We start from the raw sequence: 20,734 nt of genomic DNA on the forward strand, positions 1-20,734 counted from the left end.
CTAAGGTACTGTCTTTTCTTCTTACCTCTCTAACGCTGTGTCAGTGGTCTCCTTAGGTACTGTGGCAAGTACTGCAGCTTTCCTCCAGACACTCTTTGGACTACTGAGTCCAGCTTGTCACCAAACAGCAAAGATCCCTCATATGGCAATTCTATCAACTTATTCTTAGAAGAAGAGTCTGCCATCCAAGCAGAGCCGTAACTTAAAATTCTAGCGCCTGGGGCGAGAATGTCAAATGCCGCCCCCCTAGCCCTCAATTTTAATCAAATAAAATATTCCTAAACTGCGCCCCCCTTCATCGTTGCGCCCTGGGCAGTCGCCCCTGTCGCACAGCCCTACTTACGGCCCTGCATCCAAGATCGTACCAAAAGCGCTCTTCAAGCCATCACGGTAGAAGCCACAGTACTTGCCAATAGTCACCATGCTTAGAAAAGCTTCAAAAACAAATTCATCCATCCAAATTCTCAGGGCTCTGGACACAGAGGCTGCTGCCTCTGATTTAACCACCTGCAGAAATATATAAACTTTTAAAACATCTTTCTATTTTTCTATCAATGGAGTCAACTCACCACCATGTCATCAATTTTTGTCATAGAATCCCATTTTTCAGCTTCACTATCTGAGAATGGGTACATACTCTCAATTTTCTTAGGATTTACTTGGATCCTTTCAATTTTGTCCATTTGTGATAAGACCCTTTATCATTTTATGCACAAAAAACTGTCCTGAATACCCATGGCCTTATTAATCCATTTAAGTAAAATGTCTACTATGTCTAAATTTAATTTCCCCATCATCACTACCTGAACCAATCTTCCTCCACCATGGATTCACCTAACATTTACATAGGTGGTCCCGGTAAATCATCAATGTCTAATCCCATATGGGTTGGAACATTCAGGAAGTGAATTGCTTTCTCCGTGGCATCCTATTCTTTTAATAGTGCTGAATATATAGGCGCGAAATACCAGTGATTTTGGCAACATCACTGACTAAAGTGCAGAAAAGGATATACTACCCATATGGGGTCAGAGGTTTACACCAAAACCAGAAGGTCCCACAATGGCAGACGCAGTCTAGAGATGTTCTCTTTTTTACTGACAGTAGCTCGTGTAGATCAACGCCACACTGCCTAACTGGAAAATCATGCATTGACAGGAGTAAGGAGAGAATATAAGATCATGATAGACATCGGGGGACCCACTGGATCAGGGTGAATGCCAAACCTCAGGTAAGTAATATTTTGGGATTCATGTTTAACTCATGGAATTCCACCCAAAACTTCAGTTTTGGGTACAATTAGCCTTTAAACTGTAGTTTGACAAAACTTGTACACATGTGATATTAGATTCAAGATATAACTAGCAATAAGACAGAAATATATACACTGTTTTTATTTGCTAGTAACAAATAACTGTACTGTTAGGACCATTCATTTCAATTACAAAAATATTCATAAAGTTTGAATAGGATATAATGGTATATAATATTTCTGTTCACAAATAATTTATGTTTATGTTGGGCAGATACTTTGCTAATCTGTCACACACTATGGGGCTAATTAGCAGTTGAAAATTTGTCTTGTGGAAATACGCATTTCAGAACTATGCCTGAAAATCCAAAATGCATCCATATCTACATTTTTGTGCATCAGAAACTTGCAGCCCCTTCAGATTGGAGAGGCAGAATAAGATTGGAAAGGCAGAATAACAGAAAGCAAGCAATAGTTGAGTGCAATAAATGAGTGTTCATACATCTCAGGACCCTGGAGATATAATAAGATGTGGACATATCTCCAGATATGCCTTATCTCTTATGGGTATTGGAGGACTGGTGTAAAGATATGCCATAGTAAGAATCAACACACTATCTGGCCGCTTATAATTGACTGCCTTCCTAATGACCTCTCCAACTAACAGTACTTTGTTCATTAGTATTGCAGCTTTATTAAGTTAATTTGTGGCTGTGTATCCAGATTACTAATTTGCCATTTCATTTTATACTACTGAAGTAAAGGAGATCCCCATTTCATTTTTAAAAAGGTAAATTACGGAAATTCAACTTTGCATTTATTATGAATAACATTTTCAAGAATCTATTCTCTCTTGTGCATATGACACTTCATTATATTATGCTGTATAAATAGGGTCACTATCCAATTTACTACTTGAAGCCCCATGCCTAGCCTATCATAAGGCTAAACTTATTTGTAAGCGTGACACAGAAATATAGTGCTTTTGAAGTTGTGTATCCAAAGACAATTGTAACTCAACATACACAGATAGATTTTGCGACAAAGTCTTTACATTAGTGTTTAGAGCACAAAATGAGTCAAAATGTAAATTAGGGCCTATGTTTGAAAAACATAATTCTATATTACTTTGGCTTTATTTTATATTGGGATGTCTCGCTGTGTTTGCTGTTATTTTTCACTCTACTGTAAATTGTTTGTAAGCAACATGGCTGTCGATTTACTTCACTTTTCTTTAGTTTACAAGATTTTGTCTGCTTTGGGGTGCTTTCCGGATAGCTGGAAAGAGAGCTTTGCTTCTGTGGTCTAATGTTGCCAGCACTCTGGATCTTTGAATTAATTCCAAATATGGAAAAGTCTTTTGCTTGCTGGTAATTCAGTACTGATGTTTTCTTTCTGACATTTCTCATATCTTGGGTCTGTTTAAACACTGACATGGGTAACTCCACTGTTCCAGGAACTTTTGGGCTGCTCTTACAAGCACATGTTAAACCAGAACTCTCACAGTGGAGATATTTTCTGTGGTAGTTTTTATCTTGTCCAGAATTCATTTTGGAAATATTATCTGAACGAGAGATCTGACTACTTGGCACTGGACTGTGCCAAGATGTACTTTTTTCTTGAGATTTTCCATTGCGACTCATACCAGAAGCAGTTTGAGGCCTAGACTTAGCCGTTTTTGCATTTTCAGTTTGCACAGTTAACATTTGAAGCCATTCTAACTGAAGAAGACGTTCCACATATTTCTCTAGGAAACCTGATGCTGTTGATTGCAATGTATTCTTCTTTTCTTTGTTTATGAAAACAGAAACCTGGCTAAGGTTCCAGGAGCTGTATGGTGGAGGGAGAAAATCTGGATAGTCATAATCTTTGCAGTTATGGTCTACAAAATGATTGAAATACCCAGGCTTGATCTCTTCTGCTCGTAGATTTAGATCTGGAGGCGAAAAGGGGGACGGTGGGATGGGTAGTCGTTCTGAATCAGAAAGGTCACTGCCGCTGTCCTCATCTTCTTTTCTTAATCCAACAGATTCAAAGTCCAGGAATAGTTTCTCCAAAGATTCTCTTTCATGTGTAGGTTCTCCAAAGATTCTCTTCTCATGGGATGAAATGTTATGCAGGGTCCAGACTAGCTCTTGCTGCTCACTTAAATAAACAGGTTGCACCAAATTAGTGTCTAAAGCTTTGGAAATGCTTAGTACACTGGTTCTTGAAGTAAAAGTTTTATTTTGAAGTCGACTCCCCTGACAACATTCCCCTAACGACTCCTTTTTTACTTTTTGCATGTTATATTTTGCTTGATGAACACTCACAGCCCTGATGGAAAAACACAGAGGCAATATACAATAATTTGACCATGGTAAGTTATTTCAATTGTAAATATTCATGCTCTCTCCTGTACATAAATAACTGCCAAAACACTAATAGTCAATAGAATTAATGTAGGGCAGAGGCAGATACAAAATCTACTTGTAAAAATACTTGAGACTATTATATTTCAGGGCTACAAAAATAAACCTCCTTGTTTGCTAATTTAAGGAGGTGCTGTAAAAAAGGAAAAGGTGGAAAGCAGCTTTCAACCTAAAAATGTTGATGTGGAACCCAATTTCTATTTTGGTAAAATTTCAAAGCGTTTCAACAATTCTTTTCTCATTTTTCCAAATCAGTAATTAATAGAAAGCAGATCAACAGACAGTAAACTGCAAAACGCAACTGTCTATTTTTCAACCAAAAAACATGTAACCTCTATTACCACTAGGTACCATATTATTTATATTATTTCTCAAAACTTTAACTAGTCTGTCATCAGTAAACATGGAGCTTCCAGGTATCATTTCAGATTCACATTGTAAGTAAACGTTGTCTAATAAAAAAGTAAACACATGCTTTGGTTCAGATTACAATTTACATTGTTAATGTGCTCTACACTGTACACACAATAGCATAAAACATTTAATCTCAGGACATTATCTCCATGAATCGATATGTCAGGGCTGTAATAATGGCATGGTTTAAAAAAAAATACTCCAATTACAGGTACATAAACTAGTGAAACAAATTGCTTTGTGGCCTGTCTTTCATAAATATAATATAACGGAAGTAATGAATGTCTCATTGCTGTTTCATTTAGCAGTGGAGTAACATGACAAGCGATGCCAGGAGAGATTAGGAATATACCTTTTTAGCTGTTTAGGATTATCCAAGTAAAATTTCTCATTATGTTTGTATTGAGGTTGGCTTGCGCTCAGGAACAACTACAAAAAATTAAATGTTATCTTGTAAGCATATTCAGGAGTGTTGAACAATCAGGGAGACAAATTGAATATGAGCTAAAAGCATCAGCACCATATATTTAAAGACAAGGGGCCTGAGTCATTAATGAGAGCAAGACAAAAAAAGGAGTAAATCTTCTCCGGTACAAACCATTTTACAATGCAAGGGGTGCAAATTAGTTTATTATTTTGCACTTAAGAAAAATACTGGTTGTTTTTCCACGTAGCACATACTTGATAGCTTTATTTTTACACTGAAATATAAAGTTGATCTAAGACATGCCCTATTCCAACTATAAATCTGTCCCCACGTTTTAAATTTACGACCCCCTCCAATGCAATATGGGGGTAAATGTATCAATCTGCGGGTTCTTCAACACCCGCGTGTTCAGCCTCTTCCGCGATTAAATTTCAAGCGGCGCTGCATTGTAAAGGGTTAACTTCCCTTTACAATGCAGCGCCGCTTGAAATTTAATCGCGGAAGAGGCTGAACACGCGGGTGTTGAAGAACCCGCAGATTGATACATTTACCCCATGATGTTGCCCAGGTGCAAAGATTCTCCTTTTTTATGCTTTGCGCTCTTTAATGACTCAGGCCCAAGGTGAGCATATCCTGCTCACTAAAACATACAATCTAAAATATGCAATATAATTTACCAAGTCGTAAGTACTCACATTTTTTTCTGGTGTATGTCTATTTGATAAAGACTGGCTGACCTAAAGAATAATAAAATGATACATTTTTAAGTAATGGTGCTTTAATCATTTTAATTTAAAGAAATCGCAAAGCTATATAAAAGCTATAACTACCTTGTGTGCATGTCTGAATGTTTCTGATTTTCTCACAGGTTTCATTAGATTGTCTGCTATACCAGTACTGGATTTGACAGACCGGGACTTCCTCTTCAACTAGAAACCACAAGTAAAGATATGTTTCTACATGACCCCTATAAATGTTTTACAAGATAGTACAACAATTTCATGTTTAATATATAACTTAACTTTGTCTTAACCAACCTCCATTAAAAGTGACGTAATGGAAAACTGCACCCAAAACCTTCAAAAAGCATCTAAGCTCAAAAATTTCTCTTTGTTTTGTGGAAAGTAAATGTGTAAAAATTTATTTTATGTTCAATCTTTGAGTAAAGGCATTTATTTATGTGGGAGACCTATGTTTATTGCATTTATGTGGGAGCCACTGAGGATAGTCGTTGTTCACGGAGCTCCCATCCTTGGTTACACAATCAACCTTCATCTGAATACTTGGCACTGAACCAATTTATTGTGAGGAATTGTCCCTCGTTCATTTTGAAAAGTAAATTGAAATGTGACTCCCGGCCTAAACTTGGAACTGCAACCTTTTTCCATATCGCAACCAGCTCGCCTCAGACCGGTGGTCCTTCATTTCCTCTCCAAACTTTCCAGCACCCCTGGATCATTCATTTCCTCTCCTTTGTAATCGTCCTCTCTTCTTTACCCTCCGGCACTTCATCTCTGCTCTCTCCTCTAACCTGTGGCTCCTTCTGCAGCACAGCCTTTCCCTGCCTTGTGACCCCTCTTCCTTCTCTCACCCTCTCTACCTGCTTGCTAGAACATCCACTTACTCCACCGTGTTCCTCTGACCCTCAACAATGCATTTTCCCTCCCCATCCCCTAAGTTGCTTCTACCAGAGATGCCCCTTGTCTTTCACTATGCCCCTCCCCCTCCCTAACCCCCTCCAGCCTACTCTTCAACAAGCCTGTCACCCACTTTTCTTCCCCCCCCCCCCCACCGCCTCCTGACTGCAGCTAACCTTATCCACATCTCTCCACTTCCCTCTCTCCCCCTTTCCTGCACTTTCTGGAAAGCCAAATCTGTCTGCCTCACTGAAACCTGGCTCTCCTTGTCTGACCCCACCTCTCCCGCTGCTCTTTCATTTGGGGGCCACCCCTTCTCTCACACCTCTAGCCCTGTGGGATGACAAGGTGGTGAGGCAGGTATCCTTCACTCCTGTTGCTCCTTTTGGGTCTTTTTTGAAAACTCGCTATACCAATTCCTCTCCTTGGACTTTTCCTCCCTTAGCTTAGCTCCCCCTCACCTAAGGCCATCTCTACCAAGCACAACCTTGACCTTGCCATTGCTCTTACCTCACTTGACTCATATCTCTCCCTTATTTTACCATGATCATGCTGTCTCCCTCTACAAATACATTCTTGCCTCTGCCCTGGACTCAGCTGCCATGGCCTTTGATAGTCCAAATCCCAACTGTGGCTTTCCAAACAGACTCCATAGGGTAAATGTTATGAAGGTACATTTTTTTCAGTGTGTTAAAATCGGGTTAAAGTCCGGCTTGTTGCTTGAAGAAGACTTCAAGCAACAAGGGTGCCTCCCAAGGAGGGCTTTTTGCCCATTGAAGAACAGAAGACATTACAAGCAGGGACATTTGAACACAAATTCTTTTTGGACATTTCAAGCCGGACTTTGGGAATTACAAAATTATTTTGGACTTTTTCAAGCCGAACTATTGGATACAAATTTCTTTGGGGCTTGGTTGACAGCCATTTTCGGATTAAAAGCTGCTGACAACAGATGAAAACATCAGTGGTGAGTATATGGGCATTTATTATTTTTAATAAAAATATGTGGTATAAATGAGGGTGTTTACTGTCTTTATTATGGGTTTATTATTTTTATTAAATCTTGTGGTTTTAATGAGGGTGTGGTGGTTTATTTAGCATTTTCTTTTGTGGAACTACAGGTTCCAGCCAGCCATGGGTGTCCAGGGCATGTTGGCACTTGTGGTTCTCCAAGTGCGAACATGCCCTGGCTGCCATGGGTATGCTGGTGCCTGTAGTTATACAAGTTTCAGCATGCCCACGCTGTTTATGGCATCCTGACTGGCTGGGACTTGTAGTTCCACAAAACAAAATGGCATCTGTTTATTTTTTTAAACTTTTATCGCCATTATTACCCTACACTCACCGCCCAGGGGTGTAGGAAGAGCCCTAGTGCTTTTAGCACTGGGCTGGTTGTCCCAAGAGGGGGGAGGTGCTTGTTTTTTTCAGCGGACTCCACTCCCTAGGGAATCCAGCCCATTCGCAGAATGGCGAAAGCAGTCACCTTCTGCTTAGTCTCTATGTCTCCTCCTACTATAGACAACATACAACAAGAAAGGAGACGGCGCTATACGTGGTGTTCAATAAAGGATCCAATGGAAAAAAAGTTCAGTCTCACAAATCGTAATTATTTCATTGGGTAATTCAGTATCTTCCAACCGATAACTATGTTATAGATGTTCAAATCCTCATTATAAACATCAGCATGTCATGTGAAAAAGAAAAAAGTAAAGGCAAATCATGGTGCAGTATTTCTTAATGAGCACAATAAATGTGTGAAAAAAATATCCAATATATATTTGAGGATGAATGCTATGGAGTTTATTCTTCACAAGGAAAAAACGCTCTCCACCGGACTTCGGGACTAGTATTTACATAACTGCCCGCATCTTGCAGTGTCCATCGTGCGGGAATCAGAGTCTTTCATGATATGCTGTTTTTCCTCTTTGTTGCGGTAAGGATCCACCTGTACCCGAGTGCTGGTTCTTGAAGATTGAAGTACTTGAAGTACTGGTAATAAAGTTGCACATTCTGGTTTTTATATACCTCCGTTTTTTTCTTGTGAAGAATAAACTCCATAGCATTTTGGTAATTTCATCCTCATATATATATTGGATATTTTTTTCACACATTTATTGTGCTCATTAAGAAATACTGCACCATGATTTGTCTTTTCTTTTTCTTTTTCACATGACATGCTGATGTCTATAATGAGGATTTGAACATCTATAACATAAATAGTTATCGGTTGAAAGATACTGAATTACCCAATGAAATAATTACGACTTCAATGAAAATATTAAAAGATATGTGAAGGATCATTGGCTTCTTGACAGTGAGACTGAACTTTAAGATTTTTTCCATTGGATCCTTTATTGGACACCACGTATAGTGCTGTCTTCTTTCTTGTTGTATGTTGTTCCGTTAAATGACTTTCATGGGTGAGGTCTGTGGATAAGAAGGGCTGCTTTACGTGTTTTGTGCGCCTGTTTATATTTCAGTATTTTTTGTGTTTTGTCTCCTCCTACTATTTTGCACATTCTGTAACTTGCGCCTATGTTCCTGCACACAGACTTGTCTCGCACTAGTCGGCTTCCAGCCCAGCTTATCACCAGCCTCCACTCTGTACTATGTTATTAATTTTTGTTTTGCTCAGCTCCCCATTGTACGGCACTGCAGACCCTTGTAATGCGTTATAAATAATTAATGATAGACTCATAGATTCAGCAGACACTCATAAGTAATTTTTGGAGGTTCCTTCTGCCCCAACCCCCATTCTCTTTTTACAATGACTTTTTTAATTTCAAACAAATATCTGATAAGATAGTAAAATACTTTTACCTAAAGCTGGGAGGGAGTGGTGCATGCATTTTTAAAAAACATAAAGGATAATAAGGTTATATCTGAAAAGAAAACAAGAACAACAGTGGTGCCTGAGATTGGCTGTTTATTGTTTGCAGCTGGTACTTGCACTGAATGCATAGACAGCCTTTGGATAAACCATATTTGAAAGCTTAAAACCATAGTTGCCAACACTGGCAACTTGTGTCCCGGGAGGCAGTTGGGTGTGTGGTGTGTGGGGGCGGGGCTCAAAGAATCGTGTCAATTGCCAAATGACGTGACCGTGCCGTCACTAAGCCCCGCCCCCTCCGTTAAATTTACTGAGCCACCGGGAATCGGGAGAATTGCCTGCTCTCCCGGGAGTCCGGGGGACAGACCCGAATTTCGGGAGTCTCCCGGACATTCCGGGAGAGTTGGCAATTATGCTTAAAACATTGGAATTATGTGCTTTTCAGTTCTGCAATCCTATAATCTGATGGGTCCTTCCGAATTCTCCTGTTTCCCACTAAGGTGGGCCTGTTTCAAATATGCAGAGCAGGTTTTGTCCCTCCCCTGTTATTTCCATTCTCATGGATGGAAGGTTAACCGAGGAGGGCAATCACCAAACTACTACCTGTTAGGATTAGGCAAGCAGCAGTAGAAGAGAGGAGTGTAGTTCTGGATTACTGGACCCCTTGGGGTCCAATAATCCAGCACTACACTCCTCTCCAGCAGGATCAGATTGCCACACCAATGGTAAATAAATCTGTGTATTTTAGTTTTGGGTGGACTTCCTTTCTACTAATTGTATGGCCATGGTCAATGGCAGAACACTAGAGAGCTGGTGAGGATATAATCACCTGATGTGAAAACATTGCAACATATAGTTTGTATCTTGAAACACTTTTGGTACACCCATTGTGATTTCACACAGAAGCATTTTGGACACAGCTTCTACACTGTATTCAATACTGACAGTAATCAATTAGAAATTATAAGACCTTTCTAAAAGGTGGTGAAAACTTTTCTGATCAATTTAACAGATACATTTGGTCAAACATGCTTCTAACACTAGACTTCATAGTGCAATAACAGTAAGGCAGCAAGTGAAACAAAATAAAACAAAACTTAGGAAATCACAAGCACAAATAAAAGTGACAAAAATAATAAGGAATTTATTTTTATAAATAACATAAATATGTCTAATAGGAAAATCATTTAGATGAGCCTCATTCTCATAAACGTGAGGCCAAAACACTAGCTTTCCTTCATGACATAATTAGTCATTCTCCTAATGTAAGCTTCTTAATTATTCAAATATTAAAGTAAAACATTTTAATATAAATGCATTATTTTTTAAACAAGGGATGTAATTTTATAACACAACAATATTGTTTTAATACATAGTACCTGAAATAAAAGTATAGGCCATATTTTAATATATACAATGAAATGCCTGCATGTTTTATAAATATTGTATGGGGTATTCAAGTGTAAGTTAAAAGCACCATAGAAACATCACAATATTTGAAATGCACCAATATGTGTAATGGTGCATCGCAATTTTATTATGGCAGTTCACTGCAGAGCACTTACAGATAAGTGTTCTGTAAGATAGGCATTGCAATTAAAATAATGGATTTCCTTACATTACCATGTCTTTGCTCTCTGCTCCTTTTCATTCTAGAAAATGACAATCTTGAACTTCAGCCCACATCACAGGATAGTTAAAAGTGAGTTTCTTGTCGCAAAAAATAAAATGACATTACATCTACTTAATCCCATCACTGTGTAAAAATAAAATGCGTTTGTCAGCAATCTGATTGATTGACATAGTGAATGCACACTCTGTCTTCTTTCCGTTGTCTACAATCACTCTGGCAGTATTTGTTTTGCTGTTCCTGGTGAAATCCTCCATATGAGATGAGTAAATACAGCACATAGCTCCACCCCTCCAACCACAAAGGGACAGAGCTGTCATTACACGAGCAAAGCATTATGGGTCAAACCTAGCATAATACAAGCTAGCACTGTTATACACGTATGCTTGAGACAATATATTATGCAGCATTTCCCAAGTGCAATGTAGAAAGCAGCCTTAAATAGCTTGCAAAATGTCAAGAGATGTATATGCAGCTGTCGATGCTTGTTTACTGCAAAACATATTAGTGAACATGCATTGAAGCATGCATACGTGTAAATATTTAGAGATAAAATACAAATGCTTCCAAAAACATTTATACTTTTAGTGACTAGAATCAATATTTATATTCTGTTTCAGTAACTAAATCTTTTGTTTACAATAAATGGATTTACTATTAATACACTGTATTATTTACTCTCCAATTTTCACATTCTTTTTTTCCTGGGTCTGTGTGATTTCAGTTTTCCAACTGTCATTGCACGATCCCATTTCTTACATCAGATAGCAGTATGTGGATCAATTCGAAGCATAGAGGTTGGGCCAGCACGTAACATAGCAAATAATGGTCCAATCACCAGCAAGGACGTTTTACAGCTGACACAAAACAATAATAATCCCACCCCTATTGCTGCTGCTAGGAAAGGATATGCACTGTCAGGAACAGGAGTGTGTGACTTTATACCTGTGTATTAGCATTTAAACTTAACAGTTACTATTCCTAACTGCACAACAATGCACGTTGATTATTTGATGCAGAATTCTCTAATCGTGCTAGCTGTCTGGACTGCCTTTAAGGGAAGGAGGGAGTGTTCATTCATAAAGGTCAGCTGTCTTTAGAAGTGCCTCCCAGACAAGGGGTATGAACAGATTGCTGTTTCGAAACCCGGAATTGGGAAAGGTGCATTACAGCTCATGCACTGCTGCTAAACCTGGGATTTGTGTGGCTTTTGCATCAATTCCATTTTAATGTTGTCCATTTTAATGTTGTCTGGTAAAGGTATCAGCTGCTTTCATCTTGTTTGACAGAAATGAAATATATTGGAGAATTGTTCCTGGATTGATTGCATTACATAGGACCAACAATAGCCATTTACAATCCACCATTAAATTTCCATGTCATACACAGTGCATCCTCGTACAATGCCTGGCAGCCATAAAAAGCACGCTGAACTCGGTATTCCTCGCAGCTTAAGTTATATTAATAACCTTTACCAGACTGTGCAATTGGCAGAAAGATTTTGTGGGCAAGGAGCTGGCTTAATAAAAGAGCAGAACAGACCGAGTCATTCTCTTCAGACAGAGACTGCCACGAGCAACAACTGTGACCCAGAATTGCGGCCTATTATACGCCGCAGAACAAAATCTTTGCCTAGTTCGTCAGAGAGAAAATCTACTGGCAAATGCCGCCCTCTATGCCATAAAGTTAGGTTTGCAGATTCGCTTGGTTTGGATTTGGCCGAGGTAAAGGTTTTCAATTCAGGTGATAACCCATCTATCCCCCTTCATGTTCTCTCCCGGCTATCTATCAACTCAGACTTGTGCTGTAGCCAAGATTTGGAAGTTTCCATCCAATATTTGGAGCCAGACTTCAAGCAGCCTGCCGACTGTGAAGATTTCTTGGACCGTCTGCAGCAATACTCTGTCTGCTTGGAGCAGGTTACAGCTTCAGAGGAGCTAGGGATTTCTGGCACCATTTGTGTGCTGAATTTGGCCTTTGAGAAGTCTGTTTCAGTTAGGTATACATTCACAGACTGGAAGACCCATTATGAGGTGAGCGGGGTTTGGCAAAACAGTGAAGACACCAGAGTTCCTAACTTGGATGTATTTGCATTTGTTATTCCGTTACCACCCTTTCTCCAACAAATCTGCTCTGTAGTACAGTTTGCAATAAGGTACCATGTAGGTGGTAAAGATTTCTGGGATAATAACCTTGGAAGAAATTATACATTTGTATCTAGGAGTCATGCACTCAAAATGCCAAAAGACAGTGAGCACAGCTGGATCCACTTTATATAATATATTTGCGGTGCCAATGTTTCAGGATCTTACAGTGTTGGAGAAAATAAAACTGGATAAAATACCTTTCTAGCGTTTTCTGGTTTGTACACTGTTGCCACTGTGGTAACATGGGAGACCCATTGTGAATATAGAACAAGCAATGCTCGTAGCAGAGGTAAACCATTATTGTGTGAGGCATATTGCTACAGGATGAAACAGGCAATCTGTGAATCTTCCACTTGGTTCTACAAGAGTAGCATATATTAATTTTTCAGTAAATATCTGTAGTAGAATTACTTTGTTTTATTATTTTAAGTAAACAATAAAGACACAGCTTACAACTTTACTATATTAAAATGTGCTATGGGTATACTATGTAAAATAGGCTACATCTCAAAATATAGCTGTCTACATTATGTAAGTGTTTCAGATCAAGTAATCAATTGGAGCACTCCTAAATACATTCTCATGATCTTACCCTATGCAAGTCCTCATAAGCTCATAAACTATCACAATATCACTGTACTTTAGGTTATCACTACTAGTAAATGTAACATTTTAAGTCAAACAGTAGATGGTGAAATTAGTTTGAACCGTACACAGTATAAAACATAATATCAGGAATTTAAATATCTCTGTAGTCTGACCTGTAGGTTATTATACATGTGCAGTAATATTTTATATTTAATTGTATAATGTGATATATTTTCTTACAACATTGTCCTACATCAGAATTATTAGTTTCCTGCACCAAAGACTATCAATGCTAATGTGACAATAGACAGAACAACAATGTAACATGTTATATGACAACAAAAACAAAACAAACAAAATCACCTGTTACCCAAGTATTGTTCCTACTATTATTATTAGTATTACAACAGTGCTGGCATTTTCCAGCTCATTGTGATTAAAAGTGCTGAAATACTAAGGTTTCAGGGCATACATAGTGCAGAATAACATGTTTTTCCAACTTACCAAATTTCTCCAGACGTTCAGGGTTGTGTAAAGTGTCCTTACCACAAATTTGGTGCAAGAATACAAGATGGCACATTAAAATAGTTAATCATATGCAAGTAATTATACATTTGATTTGTATTAATGTAACATAATTTATTTTTTCTTTAAAAGATATTTTATTGAGTTTTACAATACAGACAATGAGGGAAACAGATAATACAGGTAAAACAGAACTGCAATGAAGTTTTCACGTAATATAAGCAGCGTATTGTTATTAATATGAAAATACAAAAACAAATTTAAGGAGAGTTGGTAGAAGAGAAAAGAGAAAGGAAAGAAAAGGGGTGAGAGGGACAGGGGAAATCACTAGCCAAAGCGATAGGGAGAAAAGTAAGAAGAAGATGGTGAACCATAACGAGAATCAAGATTGGTAGTTAAGGCTCAGAGGCCTTAAAATGCAAGAGGAGGGGAGGCTCCGTGAAACTCAGTCCAAGGACTCCAGACCTTATCGAATTGGACAGGAGTGCGGCGGAGAAATGTAACATAATTTTAATAAGTAAGACAGTTTAGTTCTGCACCTCTCTAATCACAGGTAGTGCAGGTCATGCTAACTACAATGAAACAATGACAGCAGGGGCGGGCTGGGCAGGGGGGCATCGGCCTCCCGGGCCGCTCAGACTTTCGGCTTTTAGGGCCGGGGGGTAGGCCGGCCAGCCGCCCCCCTGATGCAATTTCTCCGGATTTTTACCTGCGGTCGCATCCCGTGTAATGAGATGCGGCCGTCTGTGTGTCCCCCTGCCTAAAGTATCCCAGCCCGCGCCTGAATGACAGTACCACAAGTGTTCACATAGAGAACTCTTTCCAATTTACCTGAAGTAGGTGCCTATGTACGTGAGAGTACATCCAATATTAACAGTTTTCTAACCCAAAAAAAAAGTAGTCTCTGGTAGTGAGACATTACATTGAATGGGAACAGCTTCCGAGAGCTCTTTAAATTTCCCAGCTGTGAATGACATACATGCAGCACTTTCACAATGAAGCTTACTGTATGGCAGACACGAAAAAAAAGCCTTTCCCAATCAATATATTGTCTCACTACAGGAGTGTTTAATTCCTTTAACAACTTTTGTTTGGTTGGAAAACTCTTTTTTCCTAAAACATCCATGTATTGCAGCCTTTAAAGAGTGTTTCATACCAGTGTATTTTGCAATTGTAATTTTATTTTAAATAAATTAGTTATAAAGAAAACCTAATTTCGGCAGTATTATCAGGTGACTGAGAATCTCATAAAAAATAGTCTTTAATATATTGCAGTCTAATATTATTATTGGCGTATTCACTTGATTAATATTGTACTGCATATCCATTATTAATGTTGCTATGTTTACCATTATTCTAAATGCCAATGTGAGTGGAGTGTCAAGGGCACTAGGAGTCTTGCCCAGGATTTCACCAGATGACTGGGCTTACCAGAGTCGTGAAGTTCACACAACGGTTCTCTGGTAGCGGGGTGACTAGCGGAACAGATATCACAGCAGATGGAGAGAGAATGCCAGTAAATAATAGGAAAGTCAGTGACTTGCAGCAATCTTTGGTCAATGAATCAGCCTCTAGCTGATATAGTGGAAAGGCAGATTTGAACACGGAGATCAGGATGGACGTGAGTAGATGCAGGGAGGTAGCAGGGAAGTCAGTGGTCTGCGTACAGCAAGTTGTACCACTGCTTATGTTGAAGAGACTTGTCCAGGTGCAGGTAGGTAGCGGGGAAGTCAGTGGTCTGCGTATAGCAAGTTGTACCACTGCTTATGGTACGAAGACTAGTCCAGGTGCAGGTAGGTAGCGGGGAAGTCAGTGGTCTGCGTATAGCAAGTTGTACCACTGCTTATGGTGAGAAGACTAGTCCAGGTGCAGGTAGGTAGCGGGGAAGTCAGTGGTCTGTGTATAGCAAGTTGTACCACTGCTTAATAGGTGAGGATGTGTACAAGTGTAGATGAGTGGAAGCATACAAAGATAATAGGATGCAGACACTGAGAGCACAAAGGAACTTGATCCCAATAGGTATGCAGCGTATCCAATAAAGTCTATATAACGGTATGTGTGGCGCTGCTTGGTAGAGACTTGCTCAGCACAGATATGCAGGCCAATAATGGATAGTCAATCACAGTTATGCATATAACAACTGAGTAGTACGGTTAATTCCAAACAGGTATGCAGCGTAACAATAACAGTCTATAGCAGGTATGGATACCGCTGCTGAGCGTGGAAACTTGTCCTAGCGGATATGCAGAGTAAACGGAGAAAGTCAATAACAGATAGGCAAACCGCTATTCAGTAGAACAGTCTGTCCACAGGGAGATGCAGGAACTGCAGAGACGCTGGACGGCAGAGACGAGTGTAGGAACCACAGGTGAGTAGATCCGGTAAACAGAGTCCAGCTGAGGACACAGGCAGGAAACAGGAGACTGTAGCAGGTATGGAAACCAGCGATGAGAAGCACAGGGAATCCACAGGAACTGAAGACACTAGTAGTACACAAGAGATAGTAGCGGGTATGGAAACCAGCGATGAGTAGATCAGGAATCAGCAGGAAACTGAAGACACTAGTAGAACACATGGAACACCTTCAGAGACTCACAGGGAATGAGACTCCAAGATCAGGCAATGAGGTAATGCACACAGGTGCCTTAAATAGGGAGTTGCCTGATCAACCAATTTGGATTAAAAGCAACAGTCACAAGAGTTCTTGGGAGCTGCGCATGCGCAGACCATCAGGATGGCGGACGGCCGCGATTTAGGATAGGTGCCGGCCGGAAGGCTAGGGAGCCACGCACCAGCGCAGAGGCACTCACGTTTCGGTGAGTGACATGGAGTTTAAGATTAGAAAACACTTCTCTATGTGCTGTTGTAAAAATATACTCCTTGATGCTTCCAAACAGCTGATGAAACAAATAGAAATTGATTTATGATTGCCTTCTGCTGTAATAAAGCCCACATATTTACCTGCTCTGGGCTTATTTGCAAAGCACAAACCGCTGAGTTGCAGGGCAAAATCCTCGATTTGTGTAAGTGTGCCAAGATTTCCACCAAAGCTTATAGCTTTATGAAGTAAGATGGTCTGTTCTAAACACCATGGGCCTGAGTTATTAAGGAAAGTAAGGCAAAAAAAAATGTAAATGTTCTCCGGGACAAACCATGTTACAGTGCAAGGGTGCAAATGAGTTTATTAGTTTGTACACAAGTTAAATACTAGCTGTTTTTTTATGTAGCACACAAATACTTGATAGCTTTATTTTTACACTGAAATGTAAAGTTGATTTAGGATATATCCCATTTATAAATCTGTCCACACATTTTAAATTTATCTCCCCCTCCAATGCAACATGGTTTTGTCCAGGTGCAAAGTTACTCCTTTTTTATGCTTTGCTCTCCTTAATGACTCAGGCCCAACATGAGCAAAATTTGCAGGGCCGGTGCAAGCCCTGGAAGCATCACCCTCTCTTGGAAGAGTCACCCCCACCTTCACTGCTTTTTATCTTGGCAGTCATATATCATTTCTTATAGATATAATATTATAGAATCACATAAAGCGCTAGATATACAGTGGCAGCAGAGATACAGTTCCAAAACAACTGCACATAAGTTGTAGAGATATTTAACAGTAATATAAAATCTGGAGTGTAATACAGCGCTACTGGAATCCCAAAATAAACAGAACGGATACTGACTTCGTTGTATTATAAAAAACACGGAGCTGTAACAAATAATCAGGCACGTTCTATTGAAAATCAACTTACAATAGTAATGCCATCGATGTTCCCGTAGCAGGTACTTGTAGCGGAGATCGTCTTCTAATGTGACGGATGTCAGGTGTACAACAATAATAGCTGTCTTCACTTTTCAGTAGGGAAACCATCCGTGTTCCCGTAATGAATACCTGTATCGAACACCTTCTCCAAATGCTAAATGCTATCCGATGTGTCAGATATCAAATAGTAACACTCATAGAATAACTACGTTTGAAGAACGGAGCGTCCAAATGATCGTCACCACGAGTCCGGTTAGCGGGTTCTCAATACTTCCGTCCTCCAATAACTGACGCGTTTCGACTTAGAAAAAGTCTTTATCAAGCTTGATAAAGACTTTTTCTAAGTCGAAACGCGTTGGTGATTGGAGGACAGAAGTATTGAGAACCCGCTAACCGGACTCGTGGTGACGATCATTTGGACGCTCCGTTCTTCAAACGTAGTTATTCTATGAGTGTTACTATTTGATATCTGACACATCGGATAGCATTTAGCATTTGGAGAAGGTGTTCGATACAGGTATTCATTACGGGAACACGGATGGTTTCCCTACTGAAAAGTGAAGACAGCTATTATTGTTGTACACCTGACATCCGTCACATTAGAAGACGATCTCCGCTACAAGTACCTGCTACGGGAACATCGATGGCATTAATATTGTAAGTTGATTTTCAATAGAACGTGCTTGATTATTTGTTACAGCTCCGTGTTTTTTATAATACAACGAAGTCAGTATCCGTTCTGTTTATTTTGGGATTCCAGTAGCGCTGTATTACACTCCATATATCAATTCTTGAAAAAGCAATGCGTTTCTCCGGATGTTTGCTATACTCTATTTAATTACTTTGATATGACCTAATCCTATAATTACAGCAGATTGATCCTGTTTAGAGGAACTACTAAGATAGCCTTGCAGCTCCGTAGCACGAAAAATTAAATAGCTGTTAGTTTTCCAAGAAAAGGAGCAGCAGAGTAGATGGGCGGGGTGTTTTTGTCACAAATGGAATAGATGGGCAGAAAGACAAAAATCCATATCGATTAGAGCCCTACATTCTGCCAATTTATAACGAATTAGCACCTCGGAATTCTAATCCATCTCTTGTATTGTATGCAAAACAATGGCTTTCTGAAATTTATATAGATCCTAATAATCTTTATATTATGAACAACAATATTGAGGACTACAGACTAGTGATCTCCAAAGATAGTGAGAGTAAACAGGATTGACAGCTATAAGGATCTACTTTTTTAGGATAATGTCTCCTGACTTTTTGACCATATACAAAGATAAATCAAGGGGAGCAGTTTAGGAGGTTATGGGTAGAAACAATTAGCAGAGAGTGCAAATATTCATACCAAACCCATATACCCCATTGGTGTCCCACAATAAAAGGAAGTTCAAGCACATCCGGAGTTTTAATTCACATTTATCACCAATTCACTATATTTCGCATATTTTAATAAAGGATTTTAAACAAACATTAATAAAAGTAATATTTTAGTATTCATGATGCCATATTATAGAGTGATAAGTAATCTGGAAATTCTAGTGCACCGTACAAATAACTTCTAGTCCTCTCTTTTGAATTATACAGTCATATATCATACATGGTTCCTCAGACTGGTTGTTAGCCCCTCAGAGGACAGATATGTTCCTAACTGAGCAAAAAGGTGAATAATTTAAAGATGTGCAGTGTTCTAAAATATAAACATTACATCAAAGTCCAACCTCTTACCAAACATATTCTATTAACTTTTACATTTTTCTGCTAAAATATTTCTGTTTAGCCTATTTTATGACAGTGTTACAATTGAGATGATTACATTTAGAAACAGAGACTTAACATAAACCGTCTGAGACAATTATATGTGAAATCTCAGAGAATAGATAGGCTCTGACATTAAATTGTTATTAATAAATGAAGGGATAATGAAATAATTTCTGAACTTTCAACATTTTTTTTTCTATCCAGCAGCTGCGATCAAGATAATGTTTAGAAATTAGAGCATTTTTGACAACTAAGAGAGTAATAAACAGTTTTTGGCAAGGAGTAATAACAGTATCTCAAAAGTGATTTTTATTTTCCTGCTTAATTGTTACAATCATGATCAGGACTATAGGGCAAAGTTAACATACACTATATTTGCAAAAGTATTTGGACGCTTGACCATTACACCAACAGGGACTGTAATGACATTTTGTATACATATACTTTAATAAGGAGTTGGTCCCCCTTTTTCAGCGATAACGGCTTCCACTCTTCTTGCAAGGCTTTCTACAAGAAGTTGGAGTGTTTCTGTGGGAATTTGTGCCCATTCATTCTGTAGAGCATTTATGAGGTCAGGCACTGATGTTGGACGAGAGGGCCTGGCTCGCAATTTCCTTTCCAGTTCATCCCAAAGGTGTTCGATGTGGTTGAAGTCAGGGTTCTGCAGTCAAGTTCTTCCACACTAAACTCATCAGACCATGTTTTTGTAGTCCTTGCTTTGTGCACTGGAGCACAGTCATGTTGGAATAGCAACATGGCTTAGTGGTTATCACCTCTACCTCACAGTACTGGGATCATGAATTTGATTCCGGACCATGGCCTTATCTGTGTGGAGTTTATATGTTCTGTTTGCATGCATTTCCTCCGGGTGCTCCGGTTTCCTTCACAATCCAAAAACATACTAGTAGGTTAATTGGCTGCTATCAAATTGACCCTAGTCTGTGTTTCTGTCTGTGTATGTTAGGGAATTTAGACTGTAAACTCCAATGGGGCGAGGAGTAATGTAAGTGTGTTCTCTGTACAGCGCTGCGGAATTAGTGGCACTATATAAATAAATTATGATGATGAATAGAAAAGGACCTTCCCCAAACTGTTGTTACAAAGTTGGAAGCATAGAATTGTCCAAAATGACTTGGTATGCTGAAGCATTAGATTGCCTCTTCACCGGAGATAAGGAGCCTAGCCCAAACCCTGAAATACAGCCCCATACCATTAGCCTTCCTCCACCAAACTTCACAGTTGGCATAATGCAGTCAGGCAGGTAACATTCTCCCAGCATCCACCAAACCCAGACTCGCCCATTTGACTGCCGAACGGAGAAGAGTGATTTGTCACTCCAC

The 20,734-nt window shown here is 39.2% G+C and overlaps 2 protein-coding genes across 8 annotated transcripts; one reads left to right on the forward strand and one right to left on the reverse strand.

The window, feature by feature from the left end:
- Positions 1-1,394: 1,394 nt before the first annotated feature.
- FAM217B (family with sequence similarity 217 member B) lies at positions 1,395-10,890 on the reverse strand. 7 transcript variants are annotated; one of them, XM_075176776.1, is made up of 5 exons: positions 10,595-10,890; positions 5,335-5,433; positions 5,200-5,241; positions 4,430-4,506; positions 1,395-3,568 (listed from the first exon to the last, which is right to left on the reverse strand). In XM_075176776.1, the coding sequence occupies exons 1-5, from the start codon at positions 10,595-10,597 to the stop codon at positions 2,377-2,379; spliced, it is 1,413 nt and encodes a 470-aa protein (XP_075032877.1). In that variant the 5' UTR covers positions 10,598-10,890; the 3' UTR covers positions 1,395-2,376. The 7 variants fall into 7 exon arrangements, with proteins under 7 accessions (XP_075032877.1, XP_075032876.1, XP_075032879.1 ...); XM_075176775.1 differs by having other exon boundaries at positions 10,590-10,890; XM_075176778.1 differs by lacking the exon at positions 5,335-5,433.
- Positions 10,891-11,501: 611 nt separating this feature from the next.
- Positions 11,502-12,946, forward strand: PPP1R3D (protein phosphatase 1 regulatory subunit 3D). The gene has a single exon (XM_075215315.1). It carries the CDS (start codon positions 11,978-11,980, stop codon positions 12,878-12,880), a length of 903 nt encoding a protein of 300 aa, XP_075071416.1. The 5' UTR covers positions 11,502-11,977; the 3' UTR covers positions 12,881-12,946.
- The last annotated feature ends 7,788 nt before the right edge of the window (positions 12,947-20,734 follow it).

The sequence above is a fragment of the Mixophyes fleayi genome, chromosome 6 (genome assembly GCF_038048845.1).
Source record: "Mixophyes fleayi isolate aMixFle1 chromosome 6, aMixFle1.hap1, whole genome shotgun sequence".
Taxonomy (NCBI): domain Eukaryota; kingdom Metazoa; phylum Chordata; class Amphibia; order Anura; family Limnodynastidae; genus Mixophyes; species Mixophyes fleayi.